Here is an 18,705-nt window from a genome sequence, read left to right on the forward strand (position 1 = left end):
AGTGGTCACTAACCTTTTCAGTACAGCGGACCGGTCAACACTTCGTAAGGGGGGTTGTAAGGATCGAGACCGATCCCGTTCTTTCTTACTCATTCTGCTGCAACCGACAGCATCCTGTTTAGGATTTTCAAAATAAAAGCTCCTCCAGACTCAATATATAGAACGGACATATTTAATTATTTCCTTCGCGGCCCGGTACCAATTGGTCCACGGAACGTCGGCCCGGTGGTTGGACCACTGGACTAAACTATATCAGCTGATTGAAGTCCAATAATCACCTGTTATTGATTCTGATCTAACGGACTCTTTGCGCTTTAAGTAGGGTGACCAAACGTCCGTCTTTCACATCCTGTCCCGGGATATTTTTAGAAAGTGAAGAAATGTCCTGTTTTTTCATGGTGTCGCCGTCTCTGCACAGTGGTGCAGTGGGTAGAGCTGTTGCCTTGCAGCAAGAAGGTCCTGGGTTCGATTCCCGGCCCGGGGTCTTTCTGCATGGAGTTTGCATGTTCTCCCTGTGCATGGTGGGTTCTCTCCGGGTTCTCCGGCTTCCTCCCACAGTCCAAAAACATGACTGTCAGGTTTATTGGTCTAGGTGTGAGTGTGTGTGTGAATGGTTGTGTGTCTCTGTGTTGCCCTGCGACAGACTGGCGACCTGTCCAGGGTGACCCCGTGACCCCGCCTCTCACCCGGAACGCAGCTGGAGAGGAACCAGCAACCCTCCTGACCCCATTAGGGTGAACAGAAAATGGATGGATGGTGATTTTGCAGATTAATGTAAAAAAAGGCAACATACCATGTTAGACCAATAAAAGTGTTTCTAATTAGTTATTCCTGATGTCTTATGGAGTCGGATAGCATTTTTGCAAAAATGCTTTTTCAAGCTTATGGCATTGTTTACTTCCTGGTTCGGTAAAGGGGTCCTAAAAAGCCACGCCCACAGAAACATCTGCGTCTCCCAGATGCCGCCACCAGTTAAAGAATTAAAATAATGACCTATATAAATACTAATCATTATATTTAAGGAGGCCACTGAAAGGAGAAGTAGAGTTGAGTACATTGCAGTAGGTGGCGGTTCTGGCCGGGTCCAACAGATAAACACTTGGCTGGAACCTCCTGCCCTCGTTAGAACAAGGCCAAAGCAGTGTCCAGTGAAGATGCTACATCTGGTCCAGATGAGATGTGACCCTGACTCACCCTGCAGCTGTGATTCTTTAGAGCTGCAGTGTAACTGAAACACATCTCTGTCCGTTTCTCCTCGTCAGTAAAGAGAAACTAACTCTTTACCCTAACCCTGGCCCGGTTCTGATGAGTAAAGATGATTATTTTATCCATCTGTGGTTCTGATTCTTCCCCTGAAACTGCAGTGGCGTTCTGACTGGACCTGGTCCTGACCCGGTTCTGACTGGACCGGGTTCCAATAACTAGTTTCTTTGATAATTTAAAGGTTTGAATAGAAATCATTTATGTTAATTTATAAATAAACTGGATTAAATGTTCTCTGGTTCTGAAGACCGGACCGGACTGATCCTTAGAACCAAATCCAATCAGTTCAGACCCGTCCTGGTTCTGATCCTGGTTTCCTTCAATGATTTTATGTTTTAAATAAAAACACTACAGATGGTTTTTTATGGTTCCATTTATTGCTCCGGAACCGGACAGGTTCTACAGCACTAGAACTTCCTCTTTGCAGGATGATGAAGATGCTCCTCTTCCTCTTCTCCTCTTCCTCGTTTCCTATTTACACTTCCTGCTGAGGATGAATTCGCTTCCTGCGGGGGGGAGGAGCCGGGCTGCTGTAAGGGGCGGGGCTTCGTGTTGCACGAAGTAGTGTGGTCATGTGTGGTTACCGTGGAAACGGCAGCAGATGGAGCATCGTCTTCATCAGCAGCATCAACATCTCCTCTTCCTCCTGCCGGCTTCATGAGCCTGTGAGCCGTCTGCAGCATCGGCTGGTCCTGGAGCACAGGAGAGCTGCTGACTACACCTCCCATCATGCCCTGCTGCTGACTACACCTCCCATCATGCCCTGCTGCTGACTACACCTCCCATGATGAAAAGGAGGAATTAGGAGCTTTTGGTTTTGACTAGAAGTGACTCAGGGTTCTACAGACATTCACTACAGGAAGAAGTTTCTATGTTTTTACTCTATTTAACCAGCATAAAACAAAATACTTAAACCTTACATACAACTAACATCCACAAAAATGACCAACAAACGTTTTAACACATCAGTACATTTAAAAAAACCCAACATATCCTCTCCCATCAGAGTATGTGTGGTGATAAAGTTGGTGCAGTTCTCCTACCTGCAGCCAGGGGTGCTGCAGAGCCTCATCCACAGTCATCCTCAGCGTGGGGTCGACCACCAGCAGCTTCCTCACCATGTCTTTGGCTGAAACATCAGTAGCCGTCTCAGCGTCAGCTCCCGGGTTGCCTCACCCCGACAGGAAACCGCACCCTCCCCTGGTTACCATGGTTACCTTGGTTGGAGACATGCCTCCACTTGGACGGAACCATGGTGAATTCCCCGCGGATGATCTGCTCCGTCACCGAGCGCTCGCCAAAGCTCTCGTGGAACGGCGTGTAGCCGCTGAGGCTGCCAGAAACACCGGGTTAGACCGGGGACACAGCCGGCACGGCGGCGATGGGGGCTGAGCCTACCAGACAAACAGAAGCACGCCCAGGCTCCAGGCGTCCACCGCCAGGCCGTAACCGGTGCTGGAGGCGTGGGTGAAGACTTCAGGGGCCAGGTAGGACGGAGTCCCACACAGGGTCCGCATCAGGGCCGCCTCCTCCAGGATCCTGGATTGGTTGAAATCTGTCACCTTCACAAGGGGGCGGAGCCACCGGAGGGCGGAGTCACAGGAGGGCAAAGAGGACGCCCTCTAGCAGGACGAGGACGGTGGACTTACCTTGATGAGACATTCGTCCTCACTGGAGGACAGGAGAATGTTCTCTGGCTTCAGATCTCTGTGGATTATCCCATTCCTGTGGAGATACTACACACACACACACACACACACACAGTTACCTGGCAGTGTTGGTTACCATGGCAACAGCAGCAGGCCTCACCTGCACAGCGCAGAGCATTTGATAGAAGTAAAGCTTGGCCACGCCTTCATCGAGCTGCTGCTGAGACTTCACTCTGTGGAAGAGCTCCCCGCCCTCCATGCTGGGGGGCGGAGCCAGATACAGGGGGCGGAGTTATAGATAATGGGGCAGGGCCAGATATAAGAGGGGGGGCCACAGTAACCAAGGCTGTGGTGGGACTCACAGCTCCAGGACGATGTAGTAGCTGTCCTCCGTCTGGTAGAAGTCCTCCGTCTTTATGAGACACGGCTGCAGGAGGCAGACGTCTGTCAGGACAGGTGAGACGTGACTCTTCTTCTTCGTTGGTTTTACTCACATGATCGACCCTCTGCAGGATCTCAATCTCCGTCTCTGCGTTCCGTTTCGCTGTCTGTGATTGGACGATAAAGCAAACGGGAAACACGTTCACCACAATGTTCGTGCCGCCATGTTTGTAGTCCTGAGGCGAGCAGAGACAGGAAGGAGACCTGAGAGCCAATCAGATCGCAGACCCACCCCCTCAGACTGGAAGTTCTTCTTGTTGATGATCTTAACGGCAAACTTCCTGCAGGTGGAGCGTTCAAAGGCCAGCCGCACCTCGCCGCAGACGCCCCTGTAACACAGCGGGGGGTTAACGGACCCGGCTAATGCTGCAGAACCGGTTAGAGCCTCCAGAACCTTCAGCTTCTCATGAACTGAGATTCACACTGGAGATTTCAAACCATCTTCCAAATCCCAACAGAATGTGAAACAGCAAGACGTGGAGCAGAGATTGGGTCAGAGACAGGAAGTGGAGCTCCGGATGGAGCCAGAGACAGGAAGTGGAGCTCTAGCAGACTCACGTTCCGATCCGTCGGGTCAGCACATATTTGTCCTGCAGAGCTCTGGGTAAACTGGACTGATAGTCGGACATCAGGTCGATGAAGACGAACACTGCAGGGTACAGAGGACACGCGGTCAGTCAGACTGAGGCAGGAAGACCAGGTGAATGGTCATGTGATTCAGGTGCGTCACCTCGGTTGCGCTGCTCAGCCAGAGAAAGGACGGCATTATTGGTTAGAGGCAGCTTCTTGTTCTGACCGACCTTCACCCCGTCCACAAACGTCCCGTTGTTGCTATAGTCCTCTACGAAGACCTCCGAGCCCTCCTGGGGCCGGAGGGGACGGGTGGGGGACAAAAGGAGAACAAGTCAGACTAAACCAGTCGCAGGAAAGACATGTTTCCTGCTGAACCACCGGAACCAGCGGCCCGGTTCCCACCCTGTAGATTCTGAAGTGCTTCTTGCTGTAGATCCTGAACCTCTTGGACTTCCTGTCCTCCGGGTCGTCCAGGACGTAGTCGCAGGCGGCATCCCGTCCAAACAGGTACCGGTCCTCCACGCAGTCTGGAAGCACAGAGAGGCGGGTGAATTCTAGCTCCGGCCCGGTTCCGGCCCGGCGGAGAAGAGGACAGTGGGTTACCGTGGCTCCGGAAACCCGGGGCCATGGGGAGCAACCGGCCCCAGGGCTGAAGCTCCGCCTCCTCCGGGACAGACGGCAGCGTGACGGGGAGCGTGTCCACACTGCTCAGCGTCCCTGAGCCACTGGACGACTGGCTGGCCGAGGCGGGACCGCTGGACGAACCGGACCCCTGCTGGGACGGGGGCCGGTTTTGGGACGGCTCCCCCTCAGCTGAGCTCTCTGCAGACATTCTGACGCCTGCAGAACGAAACAGTTGTTTAAAGACTTCCTGTAATAAACATTGAAGGTTTGAAGTCTTTGTCTAAACAAGATGGACAGCAGATGGACACTCCATGGTACATTCTGGTCAGGAAGGTCTGGATCAACCATCAAACAACCTCCATTTCAAGAACGTTCAATGTTCAAAGATTCATTGAGTCAATGTTGCTTTGTGGTCCAATTCAGATGATTGAAATACCAACGTCTGATACCCTGGTCCTGGTTCTCTGCCCCCGCAGGGAATGCCAGTTTTAGGCGTTACGCACCGGAGTGGGACGAAAGCACCAAGGAACCAAAGTGAGTCAAACTTGGGTTCCCCCAACTCATCCTGTTCCCTGGTTCATACAATACAAGGCTGAACCTCATGGAAACTGTTCTTCATGGACTGATCTTCTGACAGTCAAAAGGAGTCAAATATATTTACAGATCTATCCCTGATTTCTTAAATAAAATGTAATAATAATGTCATGTTATAATTTTTTAAGCTCTTCTGCACTCCGTCTCATTTGTGTCTCCTGGGCTTCCGTAGTTGGTTCCAGCCCTGTAGCTCCGCCCCCCTTTTCCCCACAGCTTGTTCCCGCTGCAGTGGGAAGTCAGAGGAAAGTTTGCTGCTGCTTGGTTTTATCTATGGAAGTTCATGTAGAGGTTTCTATCATATGTTGTTTATTATTGTTTGTTAGTTTGTTATTTTGCAGTTTTGACCGTCATTGTGGATTTAAAAAAAAAAACAACAAACAGTTTTATTATAATTTCCTTTTCTTTTTATTTTGGTGTGAACAGCCAGTGCTAGTTCAGCACAGCTGAGTTGAACGTTGTTTTATTTTTACGTTTAGGACTGCAGAGAGAGGGAGAGAGAGTTGAAGAGGTTTTGATTTATTTTCTCTTCTTTCCCAGAATAAAATATATATATATATATATATATATATATATATATATATATATATATATATATATATATATATATATATATATCCTGACTGAGTGAATTCTGGAGACTTATTGATGCCATCCGTTACACTTGTATACACACATTTTTGGAAATATGGTAAAGAAAGATAATTATGAACACCATGTACCCATCATATGCCAACAATACAGAGTGTTTAACACCAGTGAAGAAAGTTTTACTGGTATGTAATGATGTAGGCCTATCAGAGCAACAATGTACATGAATCAACATTGATTCCTTAGCTTTCATTCAATGTAAAGTCAACCCAAATGTCCATGTAGATCCACATTCAGATGATGGTTGAATCACATTAAAGGTGTCAGTTACGGTTAAAACATTCATTCAACATGTAAGTAATTTCAATGTCAGGCTTCAACGTGGATTCAGTGTTTCTGCCTAACGTTACTTAGACGGAACAATGCCAAAGCAACTTCTGACTGTTAACTGCAGACCATTCTACCTGCCCAGGGAGTTTACTGTTGTTAGCATCACTGCTGTGTATGTGCCCCCTAACACTAAAGAGGCTATGACTGTTCTCTACCGGACCATCAGTGAGTTGCAATCCTCACACACAGAGGGCGTTTTCATCATTGCTGGGGATTTTAATCAGGCCAACATGAAGACTGTTCTCCCTCATTTCAACCAGTATGTGGATTTTCCAACCAGGGGAGGGAATACTCTAGACCAGGCCTACACCAACATCAAAGAAGCATTCAGAGCTGCCCCCCGCCCCCACCTTGGCTCTTCAGACCACATATCTGTCATGCTAATTCCTGCATACAAGCCCCTGCTGATCAGAACAAAATCTACAGTGAAACAGGTGAGGGTGTGGACTGAGGGGGCCATGGAGGCTCTCCAGGACTGCTTTGAGTGCTCTGACTGGGAGATGTTCAAGGAAGCAGCCACTTACAACGACCAGATCAACATCGATGAGTACGCCATGACTGTGTCAGCCTGCATCAATAAGTGCACAGAGGACGTCAGCATCACTAAGAACATCATCACCCGGGCCAACCAACAACCCTGGATGACTAAGGAGGTACGGGAAATGCTAAAAGCACGGAACTCAGCGTTCAAGTCTGGTGACAAGGAGGCACTGAGGACAGCGAGAGCCAACTTGAACCGTGCTATCAGGTTAGCAAAGCGTACCCACAGTCAGAAAATACAGGAGTTTTTCCACGACACCAGCAACACCAGGAGTATGTGGCAAGGCATACGGGCCATCACAGATTACAATCCATCCTCCCCTCCAGTGGGCGAAGTTGATGCTGTCTTTCTCAGTGGACTCAATAACTTCTTTGGGAGGTTCGAGGCACTGAACAGTACTCCGGCAAAGAAAACTGTTCCCCACCAGGAAGAGGAGGCACTCTGCCTGGACACAGCCGATGTGTTGAAGACTCTGAAAAGAGTCAACCCACAGAAGGCCCCGGGCCCCGACAACATACCTGGGCGGGTGTTCAGGGAATGTGCAGGTGTCCTAACAGACATTTTTAACACCTCACTGGACCAAGCCACAGTGCCAGCCTGTCTCAAAACTGCCTCCATCATTCCGGTGCCAAAGAAACCTCAAGTCACCTCTTTCAACGATTACCGGCCTGTGCCACTGACTCCCATCATGATGAAGTGCTTTGAAAGGCTGGTAAAAGAACACATCGTCTCCAGACTCCCCTCCACATTCAACCCGTTCCAGTTTGCCAACCGCCCAAACCGCTCCACTGAGGACGCCGTCTCCTCCGCCCTACACCTGAGCCTGGCTCACCTGGAGGAGAAGAACACTCATGTGCGGATGTTGTTCCTGGACTTCAGCTCAGCGTTCAACACAATCATCCCACAACTTCTGGCAGGAAAACTGGGACACCTGGGCTTCAGCACCCCCCTGCGAAACTGGCTACTAGACTTCCTCACCGACAGACCTCAGTCAGTCCGGATCGGACAACACACTTCCGATGTCATCACCCTCAGCACAGGCTCCCCTCAGGGCTGCGTCCTGAGCCCTCTGCTGTTCACTCTGATGACACACGACTGCGCCCCCAGGTTCGCCACCAATCACATCGGGAAGTTCGCGGACGACACAACGGTGGTGGGCCTCATCAGAGACGACAACGATCTGGACTACAGAGAGGAGGTGGAGCAGCTGGTGGACTGGTGCAGAGACAACAGCCTGATCCTGAACGTTGACAAGACAAAGGAGATGATTGTCGACTTCAGGAAGAACCGGCCCAGCCACGCTCCACTGCTCATCAACAGCTCGGCTGTGGAGGTGGTCAGCAGCACCAAATTCCTGGGGGTGCACATCACAGACGACCTCACCTGGACTGTGAACACCACGACTCTGGTCAAGAGGGCACAGAAATGCTTGTATTTCCTGCCGAGGATGAGGAGAGCACACCTGCCCCCGCCCATCCTCTAGACGTTCTACAGAAGCACCATAGAGAGCATTCTGACCAGCTGCCTCTCTGTGTGGTGTGGAGGCTGCAGCGCCTCCCACTGGAAGAACGTGAGGAGAGTGGTGTGAACAGCAGAGAGGATCATCGGGGTTCCCCTTCTCTCCATGCAGGACATTTCATCCCAGCGCTGCGTGTCCCGAGGCAGAAACATCGTCCGTGACCCTTCACACCCCCACCATGGACTGTTCTCCCTGCTGCCCTCTGGAAAGAGGTTCTGCAGCATCCGGTGCAGGTCCACCAGGTTCTGGAACAGCTTCAGGTCCACCAGGTTCTGGAACAGCTTCAGGTCCACCAGGTTCTGGAACAGCTTTTTCCCACTTGCCATCAGACTGCTGAACTCTTAACTGGACTGCACTCGAAATAACTGGTCTCCACTTCATGTACATAGCTAAATAACTTCTATTTTACTGTCATTCCTGCACTTTATATTTATATTTAATATTGTATTTTATTTATTCTGGAGTAACCAAATAACATTGAAACCTCAAAACATTGTCCTGAGCCGTATGCAACGAAATTTCGTTCTGTATACACCCCTGTGCATACAAAATGACAATAAAAGTCAGTCTAAGTCTAAGTCTTCTTTAGGCACAGTTGCTTAGGGTTAAGGTTAGCAACTGGAATAATAGTATACATTCAGAAAGTATAGTATAGTTTTATTATTTATCATATTTTAGAAAATCGGTCTATCCATGACGTTCCCACCAAAAGGATGGAAGACTCTAGCATCATGCTAAAGAATCTCTCAGCACCGAGTCCCATTTAGAAACTGTTTGATTTTACTGTGGTTCAGTTATCAGTTACCAGAACCGCCACATATATCAGGTTCACATGCATGATGCTTCTGTCTTCGGTTCGGCGAAAGGTGTACCTTACTAGGTCCACCAGGGAACAGAACCTCTCAGAATATCTGTCCCAGCAACCGTAGAAGCACAGCAATAAGATCACCTTATTTTAGAGGATTTTCTAAGGGAGTTCGGGATGGTTGAAACTCTAAAAGTAGCCGTCTGACCGGTATCGGAACCAGAAATAACAGGAGCAACATACAGGAGCCGCACTCACCTCTTGAGTTGGGCTCTAGTTCGGGTCCAGTTCTCCAGGGAATATTTGCAGTTCCACAACTACCCAACGCATGTGGAGGTGGCTCACCGGAACAATCTGCTTCCTTGTTTTTTTTCCTCCCCTCTTCACGTCACGTGACTGTTAGAGCCAATAGGAAGCTGAAACTACGGTCACGTGGAAACTGCGGTTGAAGCGGACGTGTTTTTCCGATTCTGGTAGGGTTCTTCTGAGACCGTCTGATCATTAAAATGATCCATGAGAGATCGATAAGCGAGAGGTGACAGCCGAACCGAGCCGAGCCGAGCCGAGCCGGGCTGGTTCGTCATGTCCGGACAGAGGGGCGGGAAATCCCTGATCATTACTGACGGTGAGTCCTGCGGTTCCCTCCGGAACAGTTCGACTGCCTGGTTCTGGTTCTGATCCAAACCAGAGATGATCTCTGTTTGGATCAGAACCGATTCCGTTTCAGCTTCTCCTCTCTGCAGATGAGGAAGAGGAGGTCCAGGATGGGCTGAACCCGTTCTCCTTCAAAGCGTTTCTGCGCTGGAAGAACCAGGACCAGGACCAGGACCAGGACCAGAACCAGGACCAGGACCAGAACCAGGACCAGGACCAGAACCAGGACCAGGACCAGGACCAGAACCAGGACCAGGACCAGAACCAGGACCAGGACCAGACACACAGAACGGTATGAACCAGCAGAAGCTGGACCTGATGATGGAAATGTTCTATTATTATTATTATTATTATTATTATTATTATTATTATTATTATTATTATTATTATTATTATTATTATTATTATTATTATTATTATTATTATTATTATTATTATTATTATTATTATTATTATTATTATTATTATTACCCATTTTAATTGATTGTTCAAATTAAAAGCAAGGTTTGTGATGTTTGATGTTTTTAGACTGATAAAATGAGTTTGATAATAGAATTGGTTTATTAGAATCCAACATTTTTACATAAATGAGAAAAAAGTTATGGAAAACGTTTTGGGGAAAAAATGCAGGAAAATTTTACCAGAAAATTCCTGAAAAAGAAGCAGAAGAAGTGACGATCTTCCTCGTGGAGTCTGTGGTTCAGTGAGACGACTCCTGATATAATCAGATATGATTTATTTATGAGTCATTTTATAAATATTTTCTGTGTTACTGAACAATTTTCTGGATATTTTCCAGATATATTTTCCTGCTGTTGTAACTCTAAACCTTCAGGTTCTTTAACAGGAACATTTTGGACCTGCTCCCGTTTTTATGGCAGATTCATTGATTAATGCCTCAGAGTCAGGTACGGCGACCTTTGACCCAGATTTGGGTTGGGGTCAGCTTTAGCTCACACCTGTAGGAAACACCTACGTGACGCTGACAGAGCAGTTCCAGTGAAGCTTTGTGTCTCTGCTGCCACCTGCTGGCCATGGCTGCAATTGCAGCTGTTATATTCTGTGTCCAATTAGAAGGAGGCTTTGGGGCGGAGCTTCCAGCCATTGGTGGACAGTGGCTCCTCCCTCTGCGCTAACGAGAAGGAAGAGGATGCAGATGAAGACGATGGAGGAGAGGAGACAAGGTGGGTTGTGCCCTCTCAGGGTCAAAGGTCGGTTCTGACTCCTGGACCAGGTGTTCTGTTTACCTGTGCTGCCCGTCCATCCGTCCTACCTTGTGGTAATGCTCACATCAATGCTGCGTCACATAGGGATACCCTAACCCACTGTGGAAGTTTTGTTTCATGGGTTTTATTTCATCACAGATTTTGGTCAATTTGATTTTATAAATGGCTTTAGTTTGCTGTCTACAAAGTTGTTACTGTAAACAAGTTATTGTTAATTAGGACAAAATACGTTGTTTTATGGGCTATTTTGTCCCTATATTTTAAAATAATTTAGTTTAATTACACTCTCTATTTTATTAAACTTTGCTAAATAGATGTTAGCGATACTATGTGGGACTGAAGTTGTAATAGCTGTGTAATATTACTGTATATTAATCATTTCCTATCATTTCAATGACCTGTTCAGTTCGGTGACACATTGTGGCTCATTTAATAAAGTCGTCATACAGCAGTGTAGAAAACTGTGAGCGTCTGACAGGCGCTAATTCTAGATCTCTCATCAATCAAATCTTCCTCGGTCAGAAGGAATAAGACGACTCCAACGGTGCAGCTTAGAAGGTTTATTGATGTCTCATGTGTGTGTGTGTGGGTGTGTGTGTGTGGGTGTGTGTGTGTGTGTGGGGTTATCTGCAAACACAAATAAAGGACATGAAACTGCACAATTACGTCATAAAAAACACACACAGGTTTCATACGAGAGACCAGAGGATTGGTGGAGCTTCTAGTTCCAGAATGGACCCAGTAGAACCTGAGATGGTTCTGAAGGTTCTGGCCTGGTACAGCTGCTGGGGAGTGATGACCTGGCTCACCTGTGGGTGTCCATGGTAACAGCTGACTCCTGTCCTCCAGGTTCTCCTCCAACCCTGAAGGAGGAGACGAGATGCCCCTCAGCCAATCGGACGCCAGCAGGGGGCGGAGCCTGATCCAACAGGTAGAAAGCATAGCTAGACGTCTGGAGCCGCTTCTGAACCAGAATCAGAACCGGATCCATCTCTACTGAAACACCAAAATACTTAAGGATTTTTTGTAACTACACTAAAAGATTTGAGTTCTGGTTCTGGTCCAGATGAGGGAGGAAAACTCGGCGCTGAAGCGGAGTGTCAGGGAGCTGCAGAGGAGAGCTGACCTCCACCAGTCCAGGTGAGTGGCGACCGACCAATCACAGTGTGGCATGGCGGCCTGTTTACCCAGCATGCCTTGCTGCAGGGCGAGGCGGCTCTCGGAGGAGCTGCAGCAGAGGAGGCGCCAGGAGGAGCAGGAGGCGCAGGACCTGGAGAGCATGGTGCAGTCAGTGGAGCAGAACCTGCAGCTGATGAAGGTGAGGAGGATGAGAAGGAGGAAAATCGGTTCACACCTGAACTGACAGGTGTGTGTGTGTGTGTGTGTTACAGAGGCGAGCAGTGAAAGCTGAGAGCAGTGTTTCCAGACTGAAGGCAGAGCTTCAGCAGCTGCAGGTAAACCTGGATCCAGGTGTGTGTTGGTCCTTACCAACACACACACACACACACACACAAGCGCTACACAGGAAACCCAAATGGAGCCTCTAGTTCAGCGGTCCCCAAAGTGGGTCCTTTGGTCCGGCATCCTGCATGTTTTATTCCCTCCCTGGTACCAAGCAGGGACAGAATATGAGCTGACGGAGCTTAGTGAGCTTTTCATCCAGACCTGCTTCATTACTGATTGTCCTACAAACTCTCTGTATTGTGAACTGTAGTGGCACTCTGCGTCCCAAAAGTTCGTTGTACCACCTTTGCAGTTTGTCTAACAACCAATATTTGAATCTCTCGACTGAAACCAAGTCTTCTTTTATGATGTTTACTTAAAGAACTCAAAAAAGTACACTTACAGAAAAAATGAAAGGCTCGGTACAGATCGGTCAAAAAATTGTGCTGCTTCCACCGTATCCAACTGCAATCTGAACTCAAACGTGCATACGGGCAATATTAATGTTACGCATTACGTAGTGGAAGCAAAAATTACTTTTTACAATAAAAGCATCCTTTTAACATTAACTAAGTTGTACATTCTAGAAAATATAATCATCATGAATTTCTTAAAATTAAATGAAGCATATTTATACATTTTTACTCTAAATTATTATTCTATATGAACTCCCCATTAACTGGCTGTTAGATGCACAATATAAGAATAAACCTGAGTGAGTGATTTCACCTGTACAGTGCTTGGAAATAGATTTTTTTCCACGACAATTTGTGTGTGTTAGAGGCCTAAGAAGAACTTAGGCCTCTAACACACATGGATCATTAGAGGCCTAAGTTCTTCTTAGGCCTCTAATGATCCATCATTGGATCCAGGTGCATTAAACCAGGGAGAGACTAAAACATGCAGGAGGCCGGACCAAAGGACCCACTTTGGGCTCCACTGCTCTACAGGGTTGAGGAACAACTGGGGGCTCGTCCAGGATCTTTCTGTTAAGCCGGGAATGGTTCCTCCAGAGGAACTGCTGAAGAGTTCCTCACTGATCTAACTGGACCAAAGGTGCTGACCCGTTCAGGTTCAACCAGCAGAACCTGGACAGAAACGCCTGATCCGGCCTGACAGCAGTGTGTGTGTGTATGTGTAGTTGGAGGCAGAAGCTCTGCGATCAGAAAACAACCGTCTGAAGGCTGCTGAATCTGAGGTCGTCATGACGATGAGACAAAACGCTCAGGTGGCGGCTGAGTACCTGAGCAAGTCAGCAAGCCACGCCCACTCCTCCGTCAGGTCAGTATCTGCAGGACACTGAGCGGGTGGAGCCAGCGGGGCTCAATTTGAGTCATGTTTAATCAAAACAATCCATGTCATTGCCAGTACAAATGCTACCATGCTAATGCTACCATTAGTATTGGCAGCGTCTGTCATTCCGCCATACTTAAAGTGCACTGAGCATGTGTACCATGTTGGGGTTAGGGCTCATGAAAAATCATTCTAAATGATCATAACACTTCCTGGTCCCAGATGACCTAAAGTGACGTTCTTCCTCTGCCACTCTGAGTTGCTCTCTAGCTCCCCCTCTGGAAGCTTCTGGAGTGACAAGTCCAAGTTCCAGATGCTCTCAGCCTCTCCAGATGTTCAGGTCCCAGAGGCCGGAGCTGAGCTGCCATTGGCTGCTTCAAGTCATGTGACCACAGCAGCTCAGGGGTTTTCTGGAGCTCACTCTCTACTGCACTCCACTTTCCACCAGTTGGAGCCGAGCTCTCACTGACCTTTCACCTTTCTGTGTGTGTGTGCAGGCAGCTGATGGAGGAAGCAGAGACTCTCCGTTTAGTCTCTCAGCTCCTGCAGTCCATCGATAAGATTTCCAGTGTTCAGCCTGAACACCTGCAGGACACCTGAGGGTGCAGTTGCCATGGAAACAGTGGAGTCAGCACCCTGAGGATTTACTTTAAGAAGAGAGGGAAGATGGAGGAGGTTCAGCTTCAGATCTGTCCTCCTGGACTCCAAGTTTTTACTGTTATTGTTTTGATTTCTGTGAGATGATGAAGATGAAGATGAAGATCTGGAGGTTTCAGCGCTGAGCTGTCCTCCTCCAGGTTCTGAGAAAATGACCAGATTTTAGAAAATGATAGCCACATAATGATTTCTCGTTACAAAGGTTTGGTTTGAACTCTGACCCCTTGCTAAAGGTTTGACCTTGACTTTGATGTAAACTTACGGGATCGATAACTGTTCCTTCTGATCTATTTTAATAAATAAAAACCTGAATGAATCTCAGTAAAGTGGAGAGAGGCTGATTTGTTCCAGAAAGAAAATCTAAACCTGACCAACCAGAAACGGATCCTCAGCCAATCAGGACGCTCCGTGTCCTCAGCCAATCAGGACGCTCCGTGTCCTCAGCCAATCAGGACGCTCCGTGTCCTCAGCACAAAAATATTTGAAAATGAAAGCTGGTGCTGCCCATGTTGGTGAAACACAGAGCCACTCTTGATGAGAACAAAGACGATCTGCACCGGGCTGGACAACTGGGTCATGAGATTAACCTGGTTTAAATTAAACCAGTTCAGATTAATCTGGCTGGTTAATGAAATTCCTGGAAGCAGAAAATAATCAGAATTATCAAAAATAAAAACATTGGGGTGTGCTGTGGTGGCGCAGGGCGTCAGCACGCCCCACGCTTGGAGGCCTCAGTCCTCGACGCAGACGTCGCGGGTTCGACTCCCGTTCCGACGACCTTTGCCGCATGTCTTCCTCCCTCTCCTCGCCCTCCTTCCTGTCTGCCTACTGTCACAAAAATATGAGCCACTAGCGCCGCAAAAACACTTTGGAAAAAAAATAAATAAAACAATATATATAAAAACTGTTGACATTATGAATGTTTTTATGCCCTCATTTGTTGTTGTTTTTATCATTATTGGATTATTGTGTCACATCACGTGACCTGTCTAATTTAAGACACTCGTGTTCAATAAAGGGTGTGTCCTTCAAACAAAGGAGGTTCAACACGAAAGCCACAACCTGTGAGTCTCATGATGTCACGTTGAACGCTGTGCTACAGAGTGACTCTGCTAACAGGTTATGGGCCCAGGATCAATGAAGAAACGGGTAAATGTCCCGACAGACAGTGAACACCTGCTGTGTAAGATTAGAATTAATCCCAGAGTAACCAAAACTTCAGAGGCTGATCCAGAAAACGTTTCTGACCATAAAGTTAGCACAGAGGAAGAACCAATGGAGAGTACCAGTGACACAAGACATGAAGAACCTGAGAGGCGATACCCTGTCAGAGAAGGAAAGAAACCAGGTTATTTAGATGACTATATATGTGGCATTGATGATGAAGAACAGAAAGCTAACATTGATTATTGTTACAGACTAAATGGAGTACCTCAAACCTACAAAGAAGCTGTAACATCTGTAAATGCAAAAGAATGGGTTACAGCAATGGATGAGGAAATGCAATCATTAAAGGACAATGTTACTTTTACTCTGACCAATTTACCTGAGGGTAAAACTGTAGTGGGTGGTAAATGGGTATATGCAATCAAAAAGAATAGTGATTGTTCAGACAGATATAAAGCTAGATATGTTGCTAGAGGATTCAGTCAAAAGAAAAGTATGAACTATGATGAAACATTTTCACCAACTGCTAGCATGAGAAGCATCAGAGTGTTGATGCAAAAGGTGGCACAGGAGAACATGTTTGTTTACCAGATGGATGTAAAGACAGCATATTTACATGCCCCAATTGAATGTGAACTTTATATTGAACAACCAGAGGGCTACAAGGAGGAATCTCAAGAAAATGAGAGACTGGTGTATAAACTGCAAAAATCTCTTTATGGACTTAAACAGTCGAGCAGAAACTGGAACAGAATGTTGCATGACTATCTATGTGAAATCAAGTTTGTTCAAAACCCTGCTGATCATTGTGTTTACACATAGATTACTGATACTGAAATTGTATTTATCATTATATGGGTCGATGATTTGATTATTGCTGCCAGTGATACGAATATCCTTAGTGATATAAAAGAAAAACTTTACTCCAAATTTAGGATGAAGGACTTACGAAATTTGACACATTTTCTTGGCATTGACTTTGAAAAAGATGATGAAAGTATTAAAATGTCACAGTCAAAATATGTGAAGAAAATACTGGAAAAGTTTGACATGCTGAACTGTAAGCCACGAACTACCCCTTGTGAGCAGAAACTTAACTATGCTGATAATGCTGAAGTAATGAATGATGTCAGAAAATACAGGGAGGCAGTAGGAAGCTTAATCTATTTGTCAACATGTACAAGACCAGATTTAAGCTATGTTGTAAGTAAACTGTCACAGTACTTTGCAAACCCAACCACAGAACAGTGGAAAACTGTAAAGCATGTTTTTAGGTATCTAAGAGGCACACAAGATAAAGTACTATGTTTTAGAAAGGGTGCCTGTGGGAACCTTATATATGCATACAGTGATGCCGATGGGGCAGGTGATGTAACAGATCGAAGAAGTACAACAGGTTACTGTATGAGTCTAAATAGAGATGGTCCGTTGGTCTCATGGAAGACCAAAAGACAGCCTACAGTATCTCTATCTACATGTGAAGCAGAGTACATGGCATTAGCTGTTACTGTACAGGAATGCTTATACTTGAAACAACTGTTGTTCAACATGGACGGTAAGGATTATTTAGCTAAGATTTATGAGGATAACCAGGGTACCATATCCTTAGCCAAAAATCCTGTGTATAGACAAAGATGTAAACATATTGATATTAAATATCATTTTGTCAGATCAGTTGTAAATGAAGGAAAAGTCATTCTAGAGTACTGTCCAACTAATGAAATGGTTGCAGATGTACTAACTAAACCAGCAACAAAGATTAAGTTGAGGAAGTATGAAATGTTTATGTTTGGTGTAACATGAATGTATTTTGGTAGAAATATTCAGAGTCAGAGGAAGTTACCCAAATGTGAGCAAGTGGGGGTGTTGACATTATGAATGTTTTTATGCTCTCATTTGTTGTTGTTTTTATTATTACTGGATTATTGTGTGTCACATCACGTGACCTGTCTAATTTAAGACACTCGTGTTCATTTGTGTCCTTCAAACAAAGGAGGTTCAACACGAAAGCCACAACCTGTGTGAGTCTCATGATGTCACGTTGAACGCTGTGCTAAAGAGTGACTCTGCTAACAAAACATTAATCTGTAAAATGAGTTTCACTGAAAGAGTTACTGAGCAAAGAGGATCTATGACAGATCTATAGCTACCAGACTGAGCAACGCGCTGCGTTAGCCATCAGGTTGCGTTGCGTTAGCCATCAGGTTGCGTTGCGTTAGCCATCAGGTTGCGTTGCGTTAGCCATCAGGTTGCGTTGCGTTAGCCATCAGGTTGCGTTGCGTTAGCCGCTCCATTCTCCAGAGTTTCAGGAAGTCCTGATCATTCATGCAGCTTCTCTTACCTTCTGAAATGAATTGGTTTGAAATCGTTTTGAATGGAGCCTCCAGCAGTTCGTCCTTCATCGACATCCATTCATACAGACATCCGTCGCCTGTGCGTCAGATTCACAGGCATTCCAGAAACACAACACAAAGGTTCCGGCTCCAGACTTTAGTTTATAAAAACAGAAACTGTGTTCATATTTTTTAAATCTATGGAACTGATTAGTAATCAATTAGTTTCAGTCCTACTTTGGTGAAACCAGGTTTAAAACGGCTTTAATAAAAAATGATAACCCAATAGAATAAGTTTATGACAAGACAGAGAGAAAAGTAATAAGAGTAATAATAAGTAAATAAAATAAAACATCACAACAGACAAGTTACAGTACCAACCAACAAATAAAAATAAGATTTCAAATGATCCAGATTGTCAGCAGATCCAATCTGCAGGCAGATTGATCCAGAGAAAACCCGACTTCCTCCGAGTCCAAAACAGTGTAACCACCAGAACCAGTTCCTGCTGTGAGACCAGAGAGGAACCAGGAGCTGCATGCAGGTGTGTGTGAACACACATGGCTTTCTGCATCTGAAACTTGCTATAGCTGCTCCCAACGTTTTCTCACTGGTTGATGATGGTTTCAAACGTTTTATTAAATGAATTTTCTGTCACATAAATGCCCAAGACCACCGTGAACACTGCAATAAAATACACGGTGACAAATATACATCAGTAAAACCTTCATGTTCCCTTACATGATATATAGGGTGACCAGACGTCCTCTTTTTCTCGGACATGTCCTACTTTTCAGACCTAAAAAAATGTCCGGGGGAAATTTAAAAATCGTCCGGGATTTTGGTCAACTGCCTCAAAACACATTACATAGCTTACAGTGCCTTGTGATTACATTGCCACTCCGTTCCACTACTCCATTCCAGGTTTCTTTGTATGGCAAAGAA

The 18,705-nt window shown here is 46.2% G+C and overlaps 2 protein-coding genes across 3 annotated transcripts; one reads left to right on the forward strand and one right to left on the reverse strand.

The window, feature by feature from the left end:
• Window positions 1-1,621: 1,621 nt before the first annotated feature.
• chek2 (checkpoint kinase 2) lies at window positions 1,622-9,371 on the reverse strand. The gene is made up of 15 exons (XM_044112344.1): window positions 9,246-9,371; window positions 4,530-4,766; window positions 4,329-4,453; window positions 4,084-4,216; window positions 3,912-4,002; window positions 3,586-3,682; window positions 3,407-3,460; window positions 3,275-3,339; window positions 3,073-3,172; window positions 2,913-2,999; window positions 2,662-2,825; window positions 2,481-2,596; window positions 2,307-2,392; window positions 1,848-1,955; window positions 1,622-1,769 (listed from the first exon to the last, which is right to left on the reverse strand). The coding sequence occupies exons 2-15, from the start codon at window positions 4,756-4,758 to the stop codon at window positions 1,671-1,673; spliced, it is 1,554 nt and encodes a 517-aa protein (XP_043968279.1). The 5' UTR covers window positions 4,759-4,766; window positions 9,246-9,371; the 3' UTR covers window positions 1,622-1,670.
• Window positions 9,372-9,416: 45 nt separating this feature from the next.
• On the forward strand, window positions 9,417-14,586 carry entr1 (endosome associated trafficking regulator 1). 2 transcript variants are annotated; one of them, XM_044112366.1, is made up of 9 exons: window positions 9,417-9,612; window positions 9,731-9,933; window positions 10,716-10,825; window positions 11,717-11,798; window positions 11,934-12,007; window positions 12,074-12,185; window positions 12,259-12,321; window positions 13,452-13,591; window positions 14,101-14,586. In XM_044112366.1, the coding sequence occupies exons 1-9, from the start codon at window positions 9,570-9,572 to the stop codon at window positions 14,201-14,203; spliced, it is 930 nt and encodes a 309-aa protein (XP_043968301.1). In that variant the 5' UTR covers window positions 9,417-9,569; the 3' UTR covers window positions 14,204-14,586. The 2 variants fall into 2 exon arrangements, with proteins under 2 accessions (XP_043968301.1, XP_043968300.1); XM_044112365.1 differs by having other exon boundaries at window positions 13,874-14,243.
• Window positions 14,587-18,705: the final 4,119 nt, after the last annotated feature.

Source organism: Gambusia affinis, linkage group LG03 (genome assembly GCF_019740435.1).
Source record: "Gambusia affinis linkage group LG03, SWU_Gaff_1.0, whole genome shotgun sequence".
Lineage (NCBI taxonomy): Eukaryota > Metazoa > Chordata > Actinopteri > Cyprinodontiformes > Poeciliidae > Gambusia > Gambusia affinis.

Excerpts from the sequence above, each read along its gene's own strand:
- chek2 (XM_044112344.1), bottom strand. The coding sequence starts at position 4,758 with ATGTCTGCAGAGAGCTCAGCTGAGGGGGAGCCGTCCCAAAACCGGCCC. Across the intron at positions 3,683-3,911 it reads CTGACCCGACGGATCGGAAC|GGGCGTCTGCGGCGAGGTGC; the intron begins GTGAGTCTGCTA and ends GCTGTGTTACAG. Across the intron at positions 2,393-2,480 it reads GAGGCATGTCTCCAACCAAG|CCAAAGACATGGTGAGGAAG; the intron begins GTAACCATGGTA and ends CTGATGTTTCAG.
- entr1 (XM_044112365.1), top strand. The coding sequence starts at position 9,570 with ATGTCCGGACAGAGGGGCGGGAAATCCCTGATCATTACTGACG. Across the intron at positions 11,799-11,933 it reads GGCGGAGCCTGATCCAACAG|ATGAGGGAGGAAAACTCGGC; the intron begins GTAGAAAGCATA and ends GTTCTGGTCCAG. Across the intron at positions 12,186-12,258 it reads AGAACCTGCAGCTGATGAAG|AGGCGAGCAGTGAAAGCTGA; the intron begins GTGAGGAGGATG and ends TGTGTGTTACAG.